This window comes from Chiloscyllium plagiosum, unplaced genomic scaffold, assembly GCF_037043375.1.
Source record: "Chiloscyllium plagiosum isolate Xiang-an unplaced genomic scaffold, Cpla_swu_hap1 HiC_scaffold_7, whole genome shotgun sequence".
Classification (NCBI taxonomy): domain Eukaryota; kingdom Metazoa; phylum Chordata; class Chondrichthyes; order Orectolobiformes; family Hemiscylliidae; genus Chiloscyllium; species Chiloscyllium plagiosum.
In genome coordinates this window covers 121,075,796-121,097,208 of record NW_028270145.1, presented here as the reverse complement: position 1 = coordinate 121,097,208, position 21,413 = coordinate 121,075,796, and the positions used below count along the sequence as shown (strand labels likewise).

Below are 21,413 nucleotides of genomic sequence, written 5' to 3'. Positions count from 1 at the left end.
GCTTCTGCAGCTGTACAGTGCCCTGGTGAGACCACACCTGGAGTACTGTGTGCAATTCTGGTCTCCAAATTTGAGGAAAGACATTCTGGCTATTGAGGGAGTGCAGCGTAGGTTCACGAGGTCAATTCCTGGAATGGCAGGACTACCTTATGCTGAAAGACTGGAGCGTCTGGGCTTGTATACCTTTGAGTTTAGAAGACTGAGAGGGGATCTGATTGAGACATATAAGATTATTAAAGGATTGGACACTCTGGAGGCAGGAAACATGTTTCCACTGATGGGTGCGTGCCGAACCAGAGGACACAGCTTAAAAATACGGGGTAGACCATTTAGGACAGAGATGAGGAGAAACTTCTTCACCCAGAGAATGGTGGCTGTGTGGAATGCTCTGCCCCAGAGGGCAGTGGAGGCTCAGTCTCTGGATTCATTTAAGAAAGAGTTGGATAGAGCTCTCAAGGATAGTGGAATCAAGGGTTATGGAGATAAGGCAGGAACAGGATACTGATTAAGGATGATCAGCCATGATCATATTGAATGGTGGTGCAGGCTCGAAGGGCAGAATGGCCTACTCCTGCACCTATTGTCTATTGTCTATATGGACTTCAACAAGGCATTTGATAGGGTTCTCCATGGTAGGCTCATTCATAAAGTCAGGAAGTATGGGATACAGGGAGATTTGTCTATCTGGATTCAGAATTGGTTGGCTGACAGAAGGCAGAGAGTGGTTGTAGATGGAAAGTATTCTGCCTGGAGGTCAGTGTTGAGTGGGCTCCCACAGGGCTCTGTTCTTGGGCATCTGCTCTTTGGAGTTTATATAAATGACTTGGATGAGGAGGTTGAGGGGTGTTCTACCTATGCCGTTGGTACCGACATGGACCACGACTTGAGGCTGGTCACCCTCTCTCTTCAGAATCCCAAAGAGACGATCAGAGACATCACAGACCCTGGCACCTGGGAGGCAACACACCAACCGCGAGTCTCGTTCGTTCCCAACAAACCTTCTATCTGAGCTTCTAACTATTGAGTCCCCAATGACTAACACTCTCTTCCTTTCCCCCCCTTCCCATCTGTGCAACAAGGACAGGCTCTGTACCAGAGACCTGCACCGCAATGCATCCCCCTGGTAAGCCATCCCCCCCAACAATAAACGGTATACTTGTTCACAGGGGATCGCTGCACTGATTGTTTTATCCCCCTTCTAATAGTTACCCAGCTTTCTTCGTGCCTAGGAGTAACTACTTCCCTGTAACTCTTATCTATCACAGACTCTGCCTCCCGTAGAGTTCCATGAGCTTATAAGAAATGGAATCAGAACTAACTCCTTGAGCATGATCTGCCATTCAATAGGATCATGGCTGATTCGATATTCCTCACATCACAGGAAACAACCTTGCATTTTTCCTGTAACCCTTGATTCCGCACGTCTCAGTTTTTTGACCCTTGCTGTGTATTGTGTACATTAATGATTTAGACATGAACATTGGCATGGTAAACAGTGAGCAAGAAAGTCTTAGACTGCCAAATGATTTAGACAGATGGACTGGTCAGATGGACTGAACAAAGTGGCAAATGGAATTTAATCCTGAACATTATAAGATAATGCTTTTTTGGAAGGCGAACAAGATGTAGGACAATGCGACGAATAGTTGGTCCAGAAATTCTTGAAGGCAGCAGGATAAGGTGGTTAAGAAGGCACGTGGAATACTTGCCTGGATTAGTCAAGGCATTGAATAAAAGAGCAAGAAGGTTATGATGGAGCTGTATGCAGTTTTTTAAAAAATCCATTCACCGGATGATGAGCATTTATTGACCATCCCAGACAGTTAGGAGTCAACCCCATCACTGTGGGTCTGGAGGCACATGGAGGCCAGACTAGGTCAGGAAGGCAGTTTGCTTCTCTAAAGGACATTAGTGACCCAGATGTTTCTCCAACAATCAGCATGTCCTTCACTACACTGTTAATTCCAGAGTTTCATTTAATTCAAATTCCACTCTCTGCTGTGGGGGAATTCAAACCCAGGATCCAACATCTAGGTCTCTGGATTAACACTCAGCTGATAAATACCACTTGACTATACTTCCCCATGTCACCACGTTATAGACAATAGACAATAGGTGCAGGAGTAGGCCATTCTGCCCTTCGAGCCTGCACCACCATTCATTATGATCATGGCTGATCATCCTCAATCAGTATCCTATTCCTGCCTTATCTCCATAACCCTTGATCCCACTATCCTTGAGAGCTCTATCCAACTCTTTCTTAAATGAATCCAGAGACTGAGCCTCCACTGCCTTCTGGGGCAGAGCATTCCACACAGCCACCATTCTCTGGGTGAAGAGGTTTCTCCTCATCTCTGTCCTAAATGGCCTACCCCGTATTTTTAAGCTGTATCCTCTGGTTCGGCACTCACCCATCAGTGGAAACATGTTTCCTGCCTCCAGAGTGTCCAATCCTTTAATAATCTTATATGTCTCAATCAGATCCCCTCTCAGTCTTCTAAACTCAAGGGTACACAAGCCCAGTCGCTCCAGGAAGGATGTGGTTGCACTGGAGATGGTGCAGAGGAGATTCACCAGGATGTTGCTTGGGCTGGGCTGATTCACTTTTGATGAGAGACTAGATAAGCTATGATTTGGATAAGCTAGGGTTGTTTTCCCCTACAGCAAAGAAGGTTGACTGGGCAGCTGATTGAAATACCGAAAGTTCTGAGAGGCATAGATGGAGCAGATAGGGAGAAGCATTTCTCCTTAGGGTTCAATAACCAAGGGGCACTGCTTTAAGATAAGGAGCAGGAGCCTTGGAGGGCATTTAAAGATTTTTTTTTACCCAGCGGTAAAAATTTGCCTTAATTTGTCTCTGTTTGAAATACAGGATCCTGTATGGTTTTAAACTGAGTCTCTGGACTTGACCTGCCACCTTCAACAATTTGTGTATAGTTAGCCCACACCCCCAGCAGGATTCTCTGACCTGAACCCCCTGTCGAATTGTACCATGTAGTCTGCATCTCCTCACTTCCCTCAGAACTGGCTCAAAGGTAGAAGACAGAGGGTGGTGGTGGAGGGTTGTTTTTCAGACTGGAGGCCTGTGACCAGTGGAGTGCCACAAGGATCGGTGTTGGGTCCTCTACTTTTTGTCATTTACATAAATGATTTGGATGCGAGCATAAGAGGTACAGTTAGTAAGTTTGCAGATGACACCAAAATTGGAGGTGTAATGGACAGCGAAGAGGGTTACCTCAGATTATAACAGGATCTGGACCAGATGGGCCAATGGGCTGAGAAGTGGCAGATGGAGTTTAATTCAGATAAATGCGAGGTGCTGCATTTTGGGAAAGCAAATCTTAGCACGACTTATACACTTAATGGTAAGGTCCTAGGGAGTGTTGCTGAACAAAGAGACCTTGGAGTGCAGGTTCATAGCTCCTTGAAAGTGGAGTCGCAGTTAGATAGGATAGTGAAGAAGGCGTTTGGTATGCTTTCCTTTATTGGTCAGAGTATTGCGTACAGGAGTTGGGAGGTCATGTTGCAGCTGTACAGGACATTGGTTAGGCCACTGTTGGAATATTACATGCAATTCTGGTCTCCTTCCTATCGGATAGATGTTGTGAAACTTGAAAGGGTTCAGAAAAGATTTACAAGGATGTTGCCAGAGTTGGAGGAGTTGAGCTATCAGGAGAGGCTGAACAGGCTGGGGCTGTTTTCCCTGGAGTATCGGAGGCTGAGGAGTGACCTTATAGAGGTTTATAAAATTATGAGGGGCATGGATAGGATAAATAGACAAAGTCTTTTCCCTGGGGTTGGGGAGTCCAGAACTAGCGGGCATAGGTTTAGGGTGAGAGGGGAAAGATATAAAAGAGACCTAAGGGGCAACTTTTTCACACAGAGGGTGGTACGTGTATGGAATGAGCTGCCAGAGGAAGTGGTGGAGGCTGGTTCAATTGCAACATTTAAAAGACATTTGGAAGGGTATTTGAATAGGAAGGGTTTGGAGGGATATGGGCCGGGTGCTGGCAGGTGGGACTAGATTGGGTTGGGATATCTGGTCGGCATGGACGGGTTGGACCGAAGGGTCTGTTTCCATGCTGTACGTCTCTATGACTCTAACCTCTCAGCTCCCTGGATGTATCTGCCATGGATCAGCCATCTCCCTCGGTTGATCATGCACTCCTCTTTTCTGTGTTGATTGTCCTCCCTCTATTATATATCTTCTCAAAGTTGATGATGTATTATCATGTTGTTTCGCTGTCTCTGCAGAGAAATTGTGGACAATGGAGAGAAGGAAAATGCTCTAGATGTGGTGACAAATGACAGAATCTATCACATCGTCGCTGAGTCTCCTCAGGATGCCAGGTATCCTTCTTTCCTTTTGTTGCTCAGTAAAGTGAGGAGGTGCAGATCAAAGGTACAATTCTCCAAGGGGTTCAGGACAGAGAAACCTGGTGGGGCTGTGTCGATGGGATGTGGGTGACTGGCTGGGATAGCATTTATTGCCCATCTACAATTGCTTTGTCAAAGGCTATTGCGAGCTGCCTTCTTGAGCTGTCATGACTTTGATGTGGAGATGCTGCCGTTGGACTTGGGTGGACAAGATCAGAAGTCACACAAACCATGTTATAGTCCAACAGGTTTATTTCAAATCACAAGCTTTCTGAGTGCTCCTCCTTTGTTATACAATGGTTCCAACACAGCAGGAGGCCATTCAGCCTATCAATGTACTCACTGAGGACCACTCTGTGCTGGCCTGCTCTCCAGCATCTAGTTACATATTTCCTTGTGGTTGAACTATTCTCAGGAGCTGGCCTGTAACCTGACAGCCATGTTCCTATTCCTAGTCACGTGTACATTAATCAGCAACAACTTGTATTCGTAAACCTTCGTGAACATAGTGAAAAAACAGACAACGCCTCAGAGGAACAAGCGAAACATTCCAACATGTCACAGGGAAGGAGGGATTAGGAATTAGGTCAGGTGACCAAATATTTACTCAGAGGAAAGTTATGACCATTTTAAAGGTAAAGTGATATTGAGAGGGGGAGAGGGCTTGCCCCCTGACCTCAAGGCCTAGACAGCTAAAGACCCAGCCTCCAGTGGTGGAGTGTTATGACTGTAATGGGAGAAATATGCTGAGAGCTAATCCCCATTCTCTCACCTTTGGTGTCAATGTGTTGATTCAATCCCCAAAATGGCTAATTGTTGCTCTTCTGTCAAGTGAGTCTTGAGGAGAAAATTGGCTGATGGTGAGTGTTAATGTGCAGAGGAGATAGATGGGTGGAGGAGATGTGGAAAGTGGGGCAGGGATGAGAGAGGAGAAGGTGCATTAGGGGACACGGTGATGATGAGATGCTGTTCACTGGTGTGTTTTATCTGGACAGTGATTGGTTCAATGTACTGAGTGGCGTTCATAGTGCAACACAGCAGCAGCTGCGAGAGATGCGTGATGAACAGGCAAATCCAAAGAACGCAGTGGTAAGTGTCAGTTTACTGTACCTCAAACTCACGATAACACATAGAATGAAGCCATCAGAGATGGCGAATTCTTTTATATGGAGAGAGGCCCCATGAGAGGGAGTTTTACTTTATATCAAACACTACTGTTCCAGGAAATGTTTGATGGTGCAATGTTGAGGGGGTTTTACTTTCAGTTTAAAAGAGTTGAGAAAGTTTTACGCTGTGTCTAACCCCATAGTGTCCCTGTCCTGGGAGTGTCTGTAGGGAGTTTTACTCTCAGTTACAGCTAGTGTTACTCGGGAGAGTTTAAATTGATGTGCAGGGGGTGGGAATCAGAGCAGTAGGTCAGCAGGTGAGATTACCGAGGAAGAGTTAGAGACTAAGGCCAGACGAAGAGGAGGAACAGTCAGGGGAAGGTTACTGAACGTGTGGGACTGGTGGTCTGAGGTGTATTTGTTTTATTGTGAGGAGTATGATAAGTAAGGCAGATGAACTTAGCATTTGGAGTAACATATATAACTCTAATGTTGTAGCTGTGACAGAGGGAGAAAGTGAGGACTGCAGATGTTGGAGATCAGAGTCGAGAATGTGGTGCTGGAAAAGCACAGTAGGTCAGGCAGCATCTGAGGAGCAGGAGAATCAACGTTTCGGGCATAAGATTCCTGATGAAGGGCTTATGCCCAAAATGTCGATTCTCCTGATCCTTGGATGCTACCTGACCTGCTGTGCTTTTCCAACAACATACTCGTGACTGTAGCTATGACAGAGTCTAGGTTGAGAGACGGGCAAGTCTGGCAGCTTAACATTCTAGGACTTAGATGTTTCGGACGAGATAGAGAGGGATGTAAAAGAGGTGGGGTAGTTGCGTTACTGATCAAGGAGAATGTCACAGCTGTACTAAGGGAGGATACCTTGGAGGGCTCATCCAGCGAGGCATTATGGGTACAGCTCAGGATTGGAAAGGTGGAATCACTTTGATGGAATTGTACTACAGTCCTCCCAACAGCCAGCAGGTGATAGAGGAACAGCTAAGTGGACAGAATATGGAAAAATATGAAAACAACAGGGTTGTTGTGGTGGGTAATTTTAACTTCTCCTAAATTAACTGGGGTTCCTTTTGTACCAGTGGCTTGGATGGGGGAGAATTTGTTAGGTATGTCCATTCCTGAAGAAGGGCCTGTGCCCGAAACGTCGAATCTCCTGTTCCCTGGATGCTGCCTGACCTGCTGTGCTGTTCCAGCAATAAAGTTTCAACTTTGATCTCCAGCATCTGCAGACCTCACTTTCTCCTATGTCCAGGATTGCATTCTGAAACAATATATAAATAATCCGGCTAAGGAAGAGGCCGTATGAGACCTGGTACTGGGCAGTTGGCCCGGCCAGATGATTGTAGTTTCAGTGGGGGAGTATTTGGGGAAGAGTGACCATAAGTCCCCAAGTTCTCAGTCACTTCTGGATAAGGACAAAGGTAGACCTCAGGTGAAAGTACTAAACTGGGGAAAGGCTAATTATAATATATATACAATATATGATAGTAATTGAGAAATGTAGATTGGGAGCAGCCGTTTATGGGTAATTCCACATCTGACAAGTGGGAATCTTGTAAAGGCCAGTTTACTTAAAGTTGAGGAGCAGCATGTTCCTGTGAAAGTGAAGGGGAAGGACGGCAAGATTTGGGAACCTCAGATGAGAAGAGAAATTGTGAGCTTTGTCAGAAAGAAAAAGGAGGAATACATAAGATTTAGGAAACTGACAACAGGCAGAGCCCTTGAGAAATGTAAAGAAAGCAGGAAAGAAAGTAAACAAAGGGCTTTGGAATGACTTTGGCAAACAGGATTAAGAAAAACCCCAAGGTTTTTATACATATATAAGGAGCAAGATGGTAGCCAGGAAAAGAGTAGATCAAATCAAGAACAAAGGAGGTAATTTATGTGTGGATCCGGAGGAAGTGGGTGAGGTCCTTACCAAACACTTTGCAAAGGAGAGGGGCCTGATGAATAGTCTTACGAGGGGCATGTTCATACTCTAGGGCATCATAAAAAGGGGAGAGGTGTTGGGTGTTTTGAAAAGTATTAAGATAGACAGGTCCCCAGGACCTGATGGGATCTATCCAAAAAGTTGAAGGAGGAAATTCCTGGGGTCTTGTAGGAAATCTCTGCATCCTCTTTTGTCATAGGCAAGGTCCCAGAAAACTGGGGAAAAGCCAAAGTGGTTCTGTTTTTTAAGAAAGGCAACGGGGGTAATGAGAAAATTTACAGGTCAGTGAGCCTTATATCAGTGGTGGGGAAATTATTGGAGAAGATTCTTAGGGACAGGACCAATTTACATTTGGAAAAATATGGACTTATTATCATTAGGCAGCGTGGCTTTGTGTGGGAGAAGTTGTGTCTCACAAACTGAATTGAGTTTTTAGAGGAGGTGACGAGGATCATTGATGAGGACAGGGTGGTGGATATTGTCTACGTAGGCCTTGACGAGGCTCCTAAAGGCAGGCTGATACAAAAGGTGAAGTCACATGGAATGTGTGGTGAGCTGGTGAAATGAATACAGAGCTGAAAATGTGTTGCTGGAAAAGCGCAGCAGGTCAGGCAGCATCCAGGGAACAGGAGAATCGACGTGACGTTTCGGGCATAAGCCCTTCTGTATTCAATGAATACAGAATACAATGAATACCAGGATGTTGCCTGGAATGGAGAATAGGTCGTACGAGGATAGGTTGAGAGTGCTAGGCCTTTTCTCGTTGGAACGGCGAAGGATGAGGGGTGACTTGATAGAGCTGAAAATGTGTTGCTGGAAAAGCGCAGCTGGTCAGGCAGCATCCAGGGAACAGGTGACTTGATAGAGGTATATAAGATGATCAAAGGAATAGATAGAGTAGACAGTCAGAAACTTTTTCCCCGGGTACAACAGAGTGTTACAAGGGGACATAAATTTAAGGTGAAGGGTGGAAGGTATAGGGGAGATGTCAGGGGTGGGTTCTTTACCCAGAGAGTGGTGGGGGCATGGAATGCGCTGCCTGTGGGAGTGGTAGAGTCAGAACCTTTGGTGACCTTTAAGCGGCAATCGGATAGGTACATGGATGGGTGCTTAAGCTAGGACAAATGTTCGGCACTACATCGTGGGCCGAAGGGCCTGTTCTGTGCTGTATTGTTCTATGTTCTATGTTCTATGTTCTATAACTGGCTTAGCCATAGAAGACAGAGAGGAGTGTTGGAAGAATGGAAAGGTGTTTTTCTGACTGAAGATCTGTCGCCAGTGGTGTTCTGCAGGGATCAGAGTTGTTTGTAATATATATGAATGATTTGGAGAAGAATGTAAGTGACATGATTGTGGATGACACAAAGATTGGAAGAGCTGCAGGTAGTGTGGAGCATTGTCAGAGGATACAGCAGGATAAGGATAGGCTGGAGACTTGGGCAGAAAAATTGCAGATGAAATTAATCTGGATAAATGTGAGCTGATGCATTTTGGAAGATCTAATGCAGGAGGAAAGTATACCGTAACAATAAACAGACTGAGGGATCTAGGCATAGAGATGCACAGTTCCCTGAAAGTAGCAACACAAGTGGATAGGCAGTCAAGAAGGTGTATTGCATGTTTGTTTTCATTGGTCAGGGCACAGAGTATAAAAATTGGCAAGTCACACTGCAGCTGTATAGAACTTTAGTTAGGCCACATTTGGAATATTGTGTACACCACACTACCAGAAGGATGTGGAGGCTTTGGAGAGGGTACGGAAACGGTTTACCAGGATGTTTCCTGGTTTGGAAGGTATTAGCTATGAGAAGAGATTGGACATACTTGGTTCGTTTACACTTGAACATCAGAGGCTGAGGGGGAACCTGAACAAGGTTTACAAACTGATGAGAGGCCTGGATAGAATGGAGAGTCACAAGTCTTTTTCCCAGGGTAGAAATGTCAATTACTCTGGGACATAGGTTTAAAGTTAAAGGGGATAGGTCTAAAGGAGACGTGAGAGGCAGGTTTTTTACACAGAGGGTGGTGAGTGTCTGGAACGTGCTGCCAGAGGAGGGGGTGGAGGTGGATACAGCAGCAATGTTTATGAGGCATCTTGACAGAGACATGAATAGGCAGGAAATAGAGGGATACGGACCGTGGAGAGGCAAAAGGATTTTAGTTTAGAAAGACATCTTGTGTCAGTACAGACTTGTTGGGCCAAAGGGTCTGTTTCTGTACTATACTGTTCTTTGTTCTAAAAGAATATAGATCATAGAATATAGAAAGTACAGCACAGAACAGGCTCTTTGGCCCACAATGTTGGGCCTAGGATTATTCCAAATCTAAAATAAAGTAACCTAACCTACGCACCCCTCAATTCACTGCTGTCCATGTGCATGTCTAGCAGTCGCTGAAATGTCCCTAATGACTGCTTCCACCGCCACCACTGGCAATGCATTCCATGCATTCACAACTCTCTGCATAAAGCACCTACCTCTGACGTCTCCTCTATACATTCCTCCTAATATCATAAAACTATGACCCCTCGAGGCAGTCAATCCTGTCCTGGGGACAAGTCTCTGGCTATTGACTCTATCCATGCCTCTCATTACCTTGTATATCTCGATCAGGTCACCTCTCTTCCCCCTTCTCTCCAGAGAGAAAAGTCCGAGCTTAGTCAATCTCTCTTCGTAGACAAACCCTCCAGTCCAGGTAGCATCCTGTTAAACCTTCTTTGCACCCTCTCCAAAGCTTCTGTATCTCTCCAGTAATAGGGCGACCAGAACTTGACAGAATATTCCAAGTGTGGTCTCACCAGGGTCTTGTAGAGTTGCAGCAAAACCTTACAGCTCTTGAACTTAATCCCCATGTTCATGAAAGCCAAAACACCATATGCTTTCTCAATAACCCTATCCACTTGGATGGCAACTTTGAGGGATCTATGTACTTGAACACCAAGATCCCTCTGTCCCTCCACACTGCCAAGGATCCTGTCTTTAATCCTATATTCAGCATTCAAGTTCAACCTTCCAAAATGCATCACTTTGCATTTATCCAGGTTGAACTCAATTTGCCAGTTCTCAGCCCAGCTCTGCATCCTGTCTATGTCACGCTGCAGCCTGCAGTAGCCCTCTATACTATCAACGGCACCTCCAACCTTTGTGTCATCTGCAAATTTACTAACCCACCCCTCAACCTCCTCATCCAAGTCATTTATATAAACTACAAAGAGCAGATGCCCAAGAACAGAGCCCTGTGGGAGCCCACTCAACACTGACCTCCAGGCAGAATACTTTCCATCTACAACCACTCTCTGCCTTCTGTCAGCCAACCAATTCTGAATCCAGATAGACAAATCTCCCTGTATCCCATACTTCCTGACTTTATGAATGAGCCTACCATAGAGAACCCTATCAAATGCCTTGTTGAAGTCCATATAGACAATAGACAATAGGTGCAGGAGTAGGCCATTCTGCCCTTCGAGCCTGCACCACCATTCAATATGATCATGGCTGATCATCCTTAATCAGTATCCTGTTCCTGCCTTATCTCCATAACCCTTGATTCCACTATCCTTGAGAGCTCTATCCAACTCTTTCTTAAATGAATCCAGAGACTGAGCCTCCACTGCCCTCTGTGGCAGAGCATTCCACACAGCCACCATTCTCTGGGTGAAGAAGTTTCTCCTCATCTCTGTCCTAAATGGTCTACCCCGTATTTTTAAGCTGTGTCCTCTGGTTCGGCACTCATCCATCAGCGGAAACATGTTTCCTGCCTCCAGAGTGTCCAATCCTTTAATAATCTTATATGTCTCAATCAGATCCCCTCTCAGTCTTCTAAACTCAAAGGTATACAAGCCCAGACGCTCCAGTCTTTCAGCATAAGGTAGTCCTGCCATTCCAGGAATTGACCTCGTGAACCTACGCTGCACTCCCTCAATAGCCAGAATGTCTTTCCTCAAATTTGGAGACCAGAATTGCACACAGTACTCCAGGTGTGGTCTCACCAGAGCCCTGTACAGCTGCAGAAGAACCTCTTTGCTTCTATACTTAATCCCTCTTGTTATGAAGGCCAGCATGCTATTAGCCTTCTTCACTACCTGCTGTACCTGCATGCTTACCTTCATTGACTGGTGTACAAGAACACCCAGATCTCTTTGTACTGCCCCTTTACCTAAATTGATTCCATTGAGGTAGTAATCTGCCTTCCTGTTCTTGCCACCAAAGTGAATAACCATACATTTATCCACATTAAACTGCATCTGCCATGCATCTGACCACTCACCTAACCTGTCCAGGTCACCCTGTAATCTCCTAACATCCTCCTCACATTTCACCCTGCCACCCAGCTTAGTATCATCAGCAAATTTGCTAATGTTATTACTAATACCATCTTCTATATCATTAACATATATTGTAAAAAGCTGCAGTCCCAGCACTGATCCCTGTGGTACCCCACTGGTCACTGCCTGCCATTCCGAAATGGAGACGTTTATCACTACTCTTTGTTTCCTATCAGCCAGCCAACTTTCAATCCAAGTTAGTACTTTGCCCCCAATACCATGCACCCTAATTTTGCTCACTAACCTCCTATGTGGGACTTTATCAAAAGCTTTCTGAAAGTCCAGGTACACTACATCTACTGGATCTCCCTTGTCCAACTTCAGAGTTACATCCTCAAAAAATTCCAGAAGATTAGTCAAGCATGATTTCCCCTTCATAAATCTATGCTGACTCTGACCTATCCTGTTACTACTATCCAGATGTGCTGTAATTTCATCCTTTATAATAGACTCCAGCATCTTTCCCACCACTGAGGTCAGACTAACTGGTCTATAATTTCCTGCTTTCTCTCTCCCACCTTTCTTAAAAAGTGGTACAACATTAGCCACCCTCCAATCTGCAGGAACTGATCCCATATCTATTGAACTCTGGAAAATAATCACCAACACATCCACGATTTCTCGAGCCACCTCCTTCAGTACCCTGGGATGTAGACCATTAGGCCCCGGGGACTTATCAACCTTCAGACCTAACAGTCTCTCCAAAACCAAATCCTGGCAAATATAAATTCCCTTCAGTTCAGGTCCTTCAGCCACTGTTACCTCAGGGAGATTGCTTGTGTCTTCCCCAGTGAACACAGATCTGAAGTACCAATTCAATTCTTCTGCCATTTCTTTGCTCCCTGTAATATATTCCCCTGTTTCTGTCTTCAAGGGTCCAATTTTAGTCTTAACCATTTTTTTGCCTTTCACATACCTAAAAAAGCTTTTACAATCCTCCTTTATATTTTTGGCCAGTTTACCTTCGTACCTCATTTTTTCTCTGCGTATTTCCTTTTTAGTAATCCTCTGTTGTTCTTTAAAAGCTTCCCAGTCCTCCGTTTTCCCACTTATCTTTGCTATGTTATACTTTTTCTCTTTTAACTTTATATTTTTCTTAACTTCCCTCATCAGCCACGTCCACCCATGCCTCCTCCTAGGATCTTTCTTCCCTTTTGGAATGAACTGATCCTGCATCTTCTGCATTATACACAGAAATATCTGCCATTGTTCCTCCACTGTCATCCCAGCTAAGGTACTGCACCATTGAACTTTGGCCAGCTCCTCCCTCATGGCTCCATAGTTCCCTTTATTCAACAGAAATATTGTCATTTCCGATTGTACCCTCTCCCTCTCAAATTGCAGATTGAAGCTTATTGTATTATGGTCACTACATCCCAATGGCTCTTTCACTTCGAGGTCCTTGATAAATTCTGGTTCGTTGCACAATACCAGATCCAGAATTGCCTTCTCCCTGGTAGGCTCCAGCACCAGCTGCTCTAAGAATCCATCTCTGAGGCACTGCACAAAGTCTCTTTCTTGAGGTCCAATACCATCCTGATTCTCCCAGTATTCCTGCATGTTAAAATCCCCCATAACAACTGTAGTGACATCTTTGCGACAGACCAATTTCAGCTCCTGATTCAACTTACATCCAACATCCAGACTACTGTTTGGGGGCCTGTAGATAACTGCCATGAGGGTCTTTTTACCCTTAGAATTTCTCAGCTCTATCCACACTGACTCTACATCCCTTGATTCTAGGTCCCCCCCGCGCAAGGAACTGAATATCATCCCTTACCAACATGGCCACCCCACCCCCTCTGCCCGTCAGTCTGTCCTTACGAAAGCACGTGTAGCCTTGAATAATCATTTCCCAGGCCCTGTCCACTTGAAGCCACGTCTCAGTTATCCCCACAACATCATAACTGCCAATTTCCAAAAGAGCCTCAAGCTCATCCATCTTATGTCTAATGCTTCGTGCATTCATGTATAGTATTTTTAATTTGTTACTGCCGTCACCCTTCCCATCAACTCCTATTTCACTCAACCTTACAGCATGATCCCTTTCTGAGTTTTCTGCCTCATTGATACAATTGTCTTTCTTGACTTCCCTTGTTCTAACTTTCCCTTCAATTTCCTTCTTAAACATCCAGTTTGTCCCCTCCCCCCCGCTATTTAGTTTAAACGTAGCTGTGTTGCAGTAGCAAACCTGCCTGCCAGAATGCTGATCCCTAACCTATTAAGGTGCAAACCGTCTCTCTTATATAATTTATGTTTACCACAAAACATACCCCAGTGATCCAAGAATTTAAATCCTTGCTTCCTGCACCAGTTCCCCAGCCACACGTTCAAGTCCATTATCTCCCTGTTTCTGGCCTCACCAGCCCGAGGAACTGGAAGCAAGCGGAGATAACCACGTTGGATGTCCTGCTTTTCAGCCTTCTTCCTAGTTCTCCAAAGTCCCGCTGTAGTATGTTCCTCCTCTTCTTCCCGACATCATTTGTGCCGACATGTACCAACACCTCTGGCTCTTCACCTTTGTCCTTAAGGATTTCCTACACCACATCTACTGCTTGACCATTGTCGACCTGTCTTGTCACCTCCTCAAATAACTCAATAAGATTTGTGAGGCATGACCTGTCCCTCACAAAGCCATGCTGACTACCTTTAATCATGCAATGCTTTTCCAAATAGTCATAAATCCTATCCCTCAGACTTCTTTCCAAAACATTGCTGACCACAGACATAAGATTGGTCTGTAATTGCCAGGGATTTTCCCATTCCCCTTATTGAAAAGAGGAACAATATTCACTTCCCTCCAATCCTGTGGTACAAATACCGTGGAGAGTGAGGAATCAAATATCCTTGCCAGCGGCTTAGCAACCTCCTTTCTCGCTTCCCGGAGAAGCCTAGGGTAAATCTGGTCTGGCCCTGGGGACTTATCAATCTTAATGTTTTCCAAAATTTCCAGCACATCAACTTCATCAATCTTGATCTGGTCAAGCCTGTATCCCAGCTCCTTCATGAAAACCGAAGCAAAAAACTCATTTAGGGCTTCCCCTATCTGCTCAGACTCCACGCACAAGTTCCCTACGTTATCCCTGACTGGCCCAACCATCTCCCTGATCATTCTCTTATTCCTCACATGAGTTAAATGCCTTTGGGTTCTCCTTAATCCTTCCTGCCAAGCCTTCTTCGTGCCCCCTCCTGGCTCTCCTCAGTCCATTTCTGAGCTCCTTCCTAGTAAGCCTGTAATCCTCTAAAGCTGTGCTAGATCCCTGCTTCCTCTGCCTTACGTAAGCTGCCTTCTTCCTTTTGACGAGAAGCTCCTCTGTTCTCATCATTCAAGGTTCCTTAATCTTACCCCTTCTTACCTGTCTCAGTGGAACAAAGTTGTGCATCACTCGCAACAACTGCTCCTTAAATAGTCTCCACATGTCTGCTGTGCCCTTTCTGTGGAACAATTGCTCCCAGTCTGTACATCCCAACTCCTGTCTGATAACGTCATAATTTCCTTTTCCCCAATTAAATATCTTCCATCGGTAACTGCTCCTTTCCCTCTCCAAGGCTATGGTAAATGTGAGGCAGTGTTCTCCTACTGTGAGATCTGACACCTGTCCTGGCTTGTTGCTGAGCACCAAATCCAAAATGCCCTCTCCCCTCGTCGGCCTGTCTACATACTGAGTAAGGAAACCCTCCTGAACACACCTGACAAAAACGGCTCCATCCAAACCATCTGCACTAAGGAGGTTCCAGTCGATATTGAGGAGAAAGTGAGGTCTGCAGATGCTGGAGATCAAAGTTGAAACTTTATTGCTGGAACAGCACAGCAGGTCAGGCAGCATCCAGGGAACAGGAGATTCGACGTTTCGGGCACAGGCCCTTCTTCAGGATTCCTGAAGAAGGGCCTGTGCCCGAAACGTCGAATCTCCTGTTCCCTGGATGCTGCCTGACCTGCTGTGCTGTTCCAGCAATAAAGTTTCAACTCCAGTCGATATTGGGAAAGTTGAAGTCACCCATAACAACAACCCTGCTACATCTGCATTTCTCCAGAATCTGCCCACCTATAGGATCTTCAACCTCACTACTGCTATTAGGGGGTCTGTAGAAAACCCACAATGTGGTGACTGTTCCCTTGCTGTTCCTAACTCCCACCCATACTGACTCAATAGACAAACCTTCCTCAACAACCTTTGTTTCTGTAGCTGTGATGCACTCTCTGATTAGCAATGCTACACCCCCTCCTCTTTTACCACCCTCCCTGATCTTTTTAGATGTTCTAAGTCCTGGAATACCTCGCAACCATTCCTGCCCCTGTGAAACCCACGTCTCCGTTATGGCCACAACATCGTAGCCCCAAGTACGGATCCATGCTCTCAGTTCATCACTCTTATTTCTGACACTCCTTGCGTTAAAGCATGATTTGGAGATACCAATGTTGGACTGGGTGTACAAAGTTAAAAATCCCACAACACCAGGTTATAGTGCAACAAGTTTACTTGGAAGCACTAGCTTTCGGAGCGCTGCTGTTATCAACCACCTGATGAAGGAGCGGCGCTCCGAAAGCTAGTGATTCCAATTAAACCTGTTGGACTATAACCTGGTGTTGTGTGATTTTTAACTGCTTTAAAGCAGACACACTTTAACCGATCCCTTTGTTTCATCACGTGAAAAACCTTCCCAATAGATTCACTACATCCTGTGGGTGGCAGAAAAGGAAAGAAGGAAATATGGCTGTGGAAGTGAGTCTTAGTAAATACCTTGTCTAACACTGAGAGAAAAGGAAAAGGGTAAGTTAGACTCGAAACGTCAGCTCTATTCTCTCCTTACAGATGCTGCCAGACCCGCTGAGATTTTCCAGCATTTTCTCTCTTTGGGCACTACATCCTGTCACTGCCCCATCTACAAGAGACCCCCCCCACCCAACTCTTGGATGTGTAGCTGTGGTTCCCACCCCCCTGCCAAACTAGTTTAAATCCTCCTGAACAACACGAGCAAATCTCCCACTCAGGACATTTGCGCCCCTCCAGTTCAGGTGCAACCCGTCCTTGATGTACAGATCGCACCTTCCCCAGAAGGCATCCCAATGGCCTAAGTATCTGAAGCCCTCCCTCCTCCACCAGCCTCGCAGTCAATAGAGCTTTACTCTGTATCAAACCCTGTGCTGTCCCTGTCCTGGGAGGGTTTGATGGGGGACAGTGTAGAGGAAGCTTTACTCTGTATCTAACCCTGTGCTGTCCCTGTCCTGGGAGGGTTTGATGGGGGACAGTGTAGAGGAAGCTTTACTCTGTATCTAACCCTGTGCTGTCCCTTTCCTGGGAGGGTTTGATGGGGGACAGTGTAGAGGAAGCTTTACTCTGTATCTAACCCTGTGCTGTCCCTGTCCTGGGAGGGTTTAATAGGGGGCAGTGTAGTGGGAGTTTTACTCTGTATCTAACCCTGTGCTGTCCCTGTCCTGGGAGGGTTTGATGGGGTGGCAGTGTAGAGGGAGCTTTACTTCAAGTTTAAATAGTAGAGATAGCTTTACTCCGAGTCTAACCCTAGAACATAGAACAATACAGCACAGAACAGGCCCTTCGGCCCACGATGTTGTGCCGAACATTTGTCCTACCTTAAGCACCCATCCATGTACCTATCCAATTGCTATTTAAAGTTCGCCAATGATTCTGACTCTGCCACTCCCACAGGCAGCGCATTCCATGCCCCCACTACTCTCTGGGTAAAGAACCCACCCCTGACATCTCCCCTATACCTTCCACCCTTCACCTTAAATTTATGTCCCCTTGTAACACTCTGTTGCACCCTGGGAAAAAGTCTCTGACTGTCTACTCTATCTATTCCTCTGATCATCTTATAAACCTCTATCAAGTCACCCCTCATCCTTCGCCATTCCAACGAGAAAAGGCCTAGCACTCTCAACCTATCCTCGTACGACCTATTCTCCATTCCAGGCAACATCCTGGTAAATCTTCTCTGCACCCTCTCCAAAGCTTCCACATCTTTCCTAAAGTGAGGCGACCAGAACTGCACACAGTACTCCAAATGTGGCCTAACCAAGGTCCTGTACAGATGCAACATCACTTCACGACTCTTGAATTCAATCCCTCTGCTAATGAACGCTAATACACCATAGGCCTTCTTACAAGCTCTATCCACCTGAGTGGCAACTTTCAAAGATCTATGAACATAGACCCCAAGATCCCTCTGTTCCTCCACCTTACTAAGAACCCTACCGTTAACCCTGTATTCCGCATTCTTATTTATCTTTCCAAAATGGACAACCTCACACTTGGCAGGGTTGAACTCCATCTGCCACTCCTCAGCCCAGCTCTGCATCAGCTCTGTGTGTGTTAATTTGATTTTGGATTATTCTGAAAGGAGACACCTGTTTAACATATGACGTTGCTTAGATTTTCTTTCGTGTTTGCAGGATCCTGAGATATGCAGCCAGAGATCTGAAAACTGCAAAATTGAGAATTCTGAGATTGGTCGATATAGGATTAGTGTCACTAAGTTTGCATATGTGCCCATTGACAGTGATTAATCTGACTTTGCATTCTATTTCTTTGGTGCAGGGCACTGTGGATGTTGGATTGATTGAGTCCGTGTGTGCCTCCGACAACCCTGACAGGTAATATTGAGTGGCTGAGGAACTGGAGACCATTTAGCCCCTTGGGCTGGGTATACAAACAAGGAGGAGGCCATTCAGTCTTTGGAGTCCATTACACAGGAACAGGGGAAGGCCTGTTAGCCCTGGAGGCTATTTTACAAAGTTATCTCGACCAGGCTGATCTGTATCTTTACTCTATTTCCCTGCCTTTCTTAATATTCCAGTTACCCAGTAAGAATGCATTGACCTCCAGGGCTAACAGATTTCTCCTTTGCCTTGTGTGAAGAAGTGCTCCCTGACACATCAGCCCGTAATGACCTGAACTCTGAGTGGAACTGCTGCTTCTCTCTTTCTCAATTTCCCGGGACACTGGAATGGAACCAGCCAATGGGAAGTTAGCAAATATTGAAGAAAGCGAGAGAGAGAAAATAGAGAACTACAAACTAATTAAACCAAACATCAATCATAGGGAAAAGGCTAGAAAGTGATTTAGTAAAGTCCTAAATGCATTTAGAAAATCAAACATCCATCAGTCACCATGATTCCGAGAAGAGAATGGAGTTTGACATACTAACTATTTTTAAGAATATAATTTATAAGTGCAGAGATGGGCACAAGGAGACACATTGTAATTGAATCTCTAGTGCTGTTCTGTCCTGGGAGTGTTTGATGGGCACAGTGTAGAGAGAGCCTTCCTCTGTATCTAACCCTGGGCTGCATTGGAATCGGTTTCCCAGTGAGAGTCATCTCCTCAGGACATGATGGGAATGTGGAGAAGGTGAATATTTACTTTCCAATCTGTTTTGTATTTTCAGACCAAATTCTTTTGTCATTATCCTGGCGACCCGTGTGATTCACTGTAACTCTGTCAGTCCGGAAGAAATGCATCACTGGATATCTCTGCTTCAGAAATCCAAGGGAGAGGCCATGAATCTGGGACAAGAATTCATTGTTCGTGGTAAATGCGGCTCAGGGAGTGGGACTGGAGGAGGGATGCTGGTTCTACACTGGTCGGGTGAGGGGTTGGTGCTGATGTGTGTATGTTTGTGGAGGTAGGCAGGTCTGGAATAGGGGTGGGGGGGGGGGGGTAGGCCAGGCCAATGTAGAACAGTTACCTGTTGCCATTTGCTCAGTGTCCCATCCTTGGTGTCAGAGTTCCTGTTCTCTCTGAGTCATGTGGTCACAGATTGTCCTAGCTCCATGCAGACAGGACACAGATTGGCTCATTGCGAATGTGAGTGTCACTGCCAGCATTTATTGACTGTCCCTAATTACACTCGAACTGAGAAGCTTTTAGGCTATTTTGGAAGGGTAGTTAAAAATCAAACACATTTCTGTGTGTCTGGAGTCAGGTTTAGGCCAGAGTAGGTAAGGGTGTCAGGTTTACCTCCTGAAAGGACACCAGTTATTTTGGTTTTAAGGAATTTGGTTATTGCTTAGAAAAGGCACATTTTGTTAAAGCTGTATTCCTGATGAAGGGCTTTTGCCCGAAACGTCGATTTTACTGCTCCTCGGATGCTGCCTGAACTGCTGTGCTTTTCCAGCACCACTCTAATCCAGAATTTTGTATTACACTTATCAGGGCAATTCAGAGAAATATTAATTTAAGGAGTAAAGCCAACATTTTAGAATATAGGAACAGGCTATTCAGGCCATTGACCATGTACCACCATTTAACATTATCATGGCTGAAGAAACAGTTTACTGCCTTTTACCCACTGCACTCCACCGTCATGATTTTGTTTTAGATTACTTACAGTGTGGAAACAGGCCCTTCGGCCCAACAAGTCCACACCGACCCTCTGAAGAGCACCCACCCAGACCCATTCCCCTACATTTACCCCTTCACCTAACACTACGGGCAATTTAGCATGGCCAATTCTCCTAACCTGCACATTTTTGGACTGTGGGAGGAAACCCACGCAGACACGGGGAGAATGTGCAAACTCCACACAGAGAGTTGCCTGAGGTGGGAATTGAACCCGGGTCTCCGGCACTGATGTTGTACATCACTGGGAATCAGAAATTTCTCTGTCTTTACCTTAAACATACTCAAATACCGAGTTTCTATGGTAGAGAATTCTAAAGGTTCACAACTCTGAGTAAAATAAATTCCCCTCATCTTGGCCCTATGGCTTCTCCTTTATTGTTAAATTGTAGTTACTGACTCTCCCAGTCAGAGCAAGCATCTTACCTGCATCTACGCTGTCTGCACTGGGCCCAGTTTGCCCAAACTGGTGACAGGTCAGTCCTGCCTCCCAGTAACATGTTTGCTGAACCTATGGCAATAATATCTCTCGAGAGATAAGAGACAGAACTGCACAGACTACTCCAGGAGCAATCTAACCACGTTCCTGTACAACTGAAGCAAGACTTCACCACCCCGTACTCAAATCCTCCAGTAATAAATGTTAACATTCCATTAGCTTTTCTAATATAGTTACTAGTAACTATAGGCCGGTGAGTCTCACTTCTGTTGTGGGCAAAGTCTTAGAGAGAATTGTAAGGGATAGGATTTATGCACATCTGGATAGGAATAATGTGATCAAGGATAGTCAGCATGGTTTTGTGAAGGGCAGGTCGTGCCTCACAAACCTTATTGAATTCTTTGAAAAGGTGACGAAGGAGGTTGATGAGGGGAAAGCGGTAGATGTGGTATATATGGATTTTAGTAAGGCGTTTGATAAGGTTCCCCATGGTAGGCTACTGCAGAAAATACGGAGATATGGCATTGAGGGTGAGTTGGAGGTTTGGATTAGGAATTGGCTGGATGGAAGAAGACAGAGGGTAGTAGTTGATGGCAAAGTTTCTTCATGGAGTGCCGTCACTAGCAGTGTTCCGCAAGGATCTGTTTTGGGACCATTGCTGTTTGTCATTTTTATAAATGACCTGGAAGAGGGGTTAGAAGGTTGGGTGAGCAAGTTTGCGGATGATACGAAAGTCGGAGGAGTTGTTGACAGTGAGGAAGGATGTGGCAGGTTACAGCAGGATATAGAGAAGCTGCAGAGCTGGGCAGAAAGGTGGCAAATGGAATTCAATGTAGCTAAGTGTGAGGTGATTCACTTTGGGAAG

General features: G+C 45.4%; 1 protein-coding gene across 3 annotated transcripts in view; it reads left to right on the top strand.

Moving 5' to 3' along the window:
- The window catches only part of myo10l3 (myosin X, like 3), a 234,138-nt gene that overhangs the window by 154,375 nt on the left and 58,350 nt on the right, over positions 1 to 21,413 (top strand). For all 3 annotated transcript variants that reach the window (XM_043694412.2, XM_087989442.1, XM_087989443.1), the window contains 4 exons: positions 4,255 to 4,350; positions 5,373 to 5,466; positions 18,307 to 18,362; positions 19,157 to 19,299. In XM_043694412.2, the coding sequence (XP_043550347.1) occupies positions 4,255 to 4,350; positions 5,373 to 5,466; positions 18,307 to 18,362; positions 19,157 to 19,299 (389 nt within the window). The remainder of the gene's footprint in view (positions 1 to 4,254; positions 4,351 to 5,372; positions 5,467 to 18,306; positions 18,363 to 19,156; positions 19,300 to 21,413) is intronic.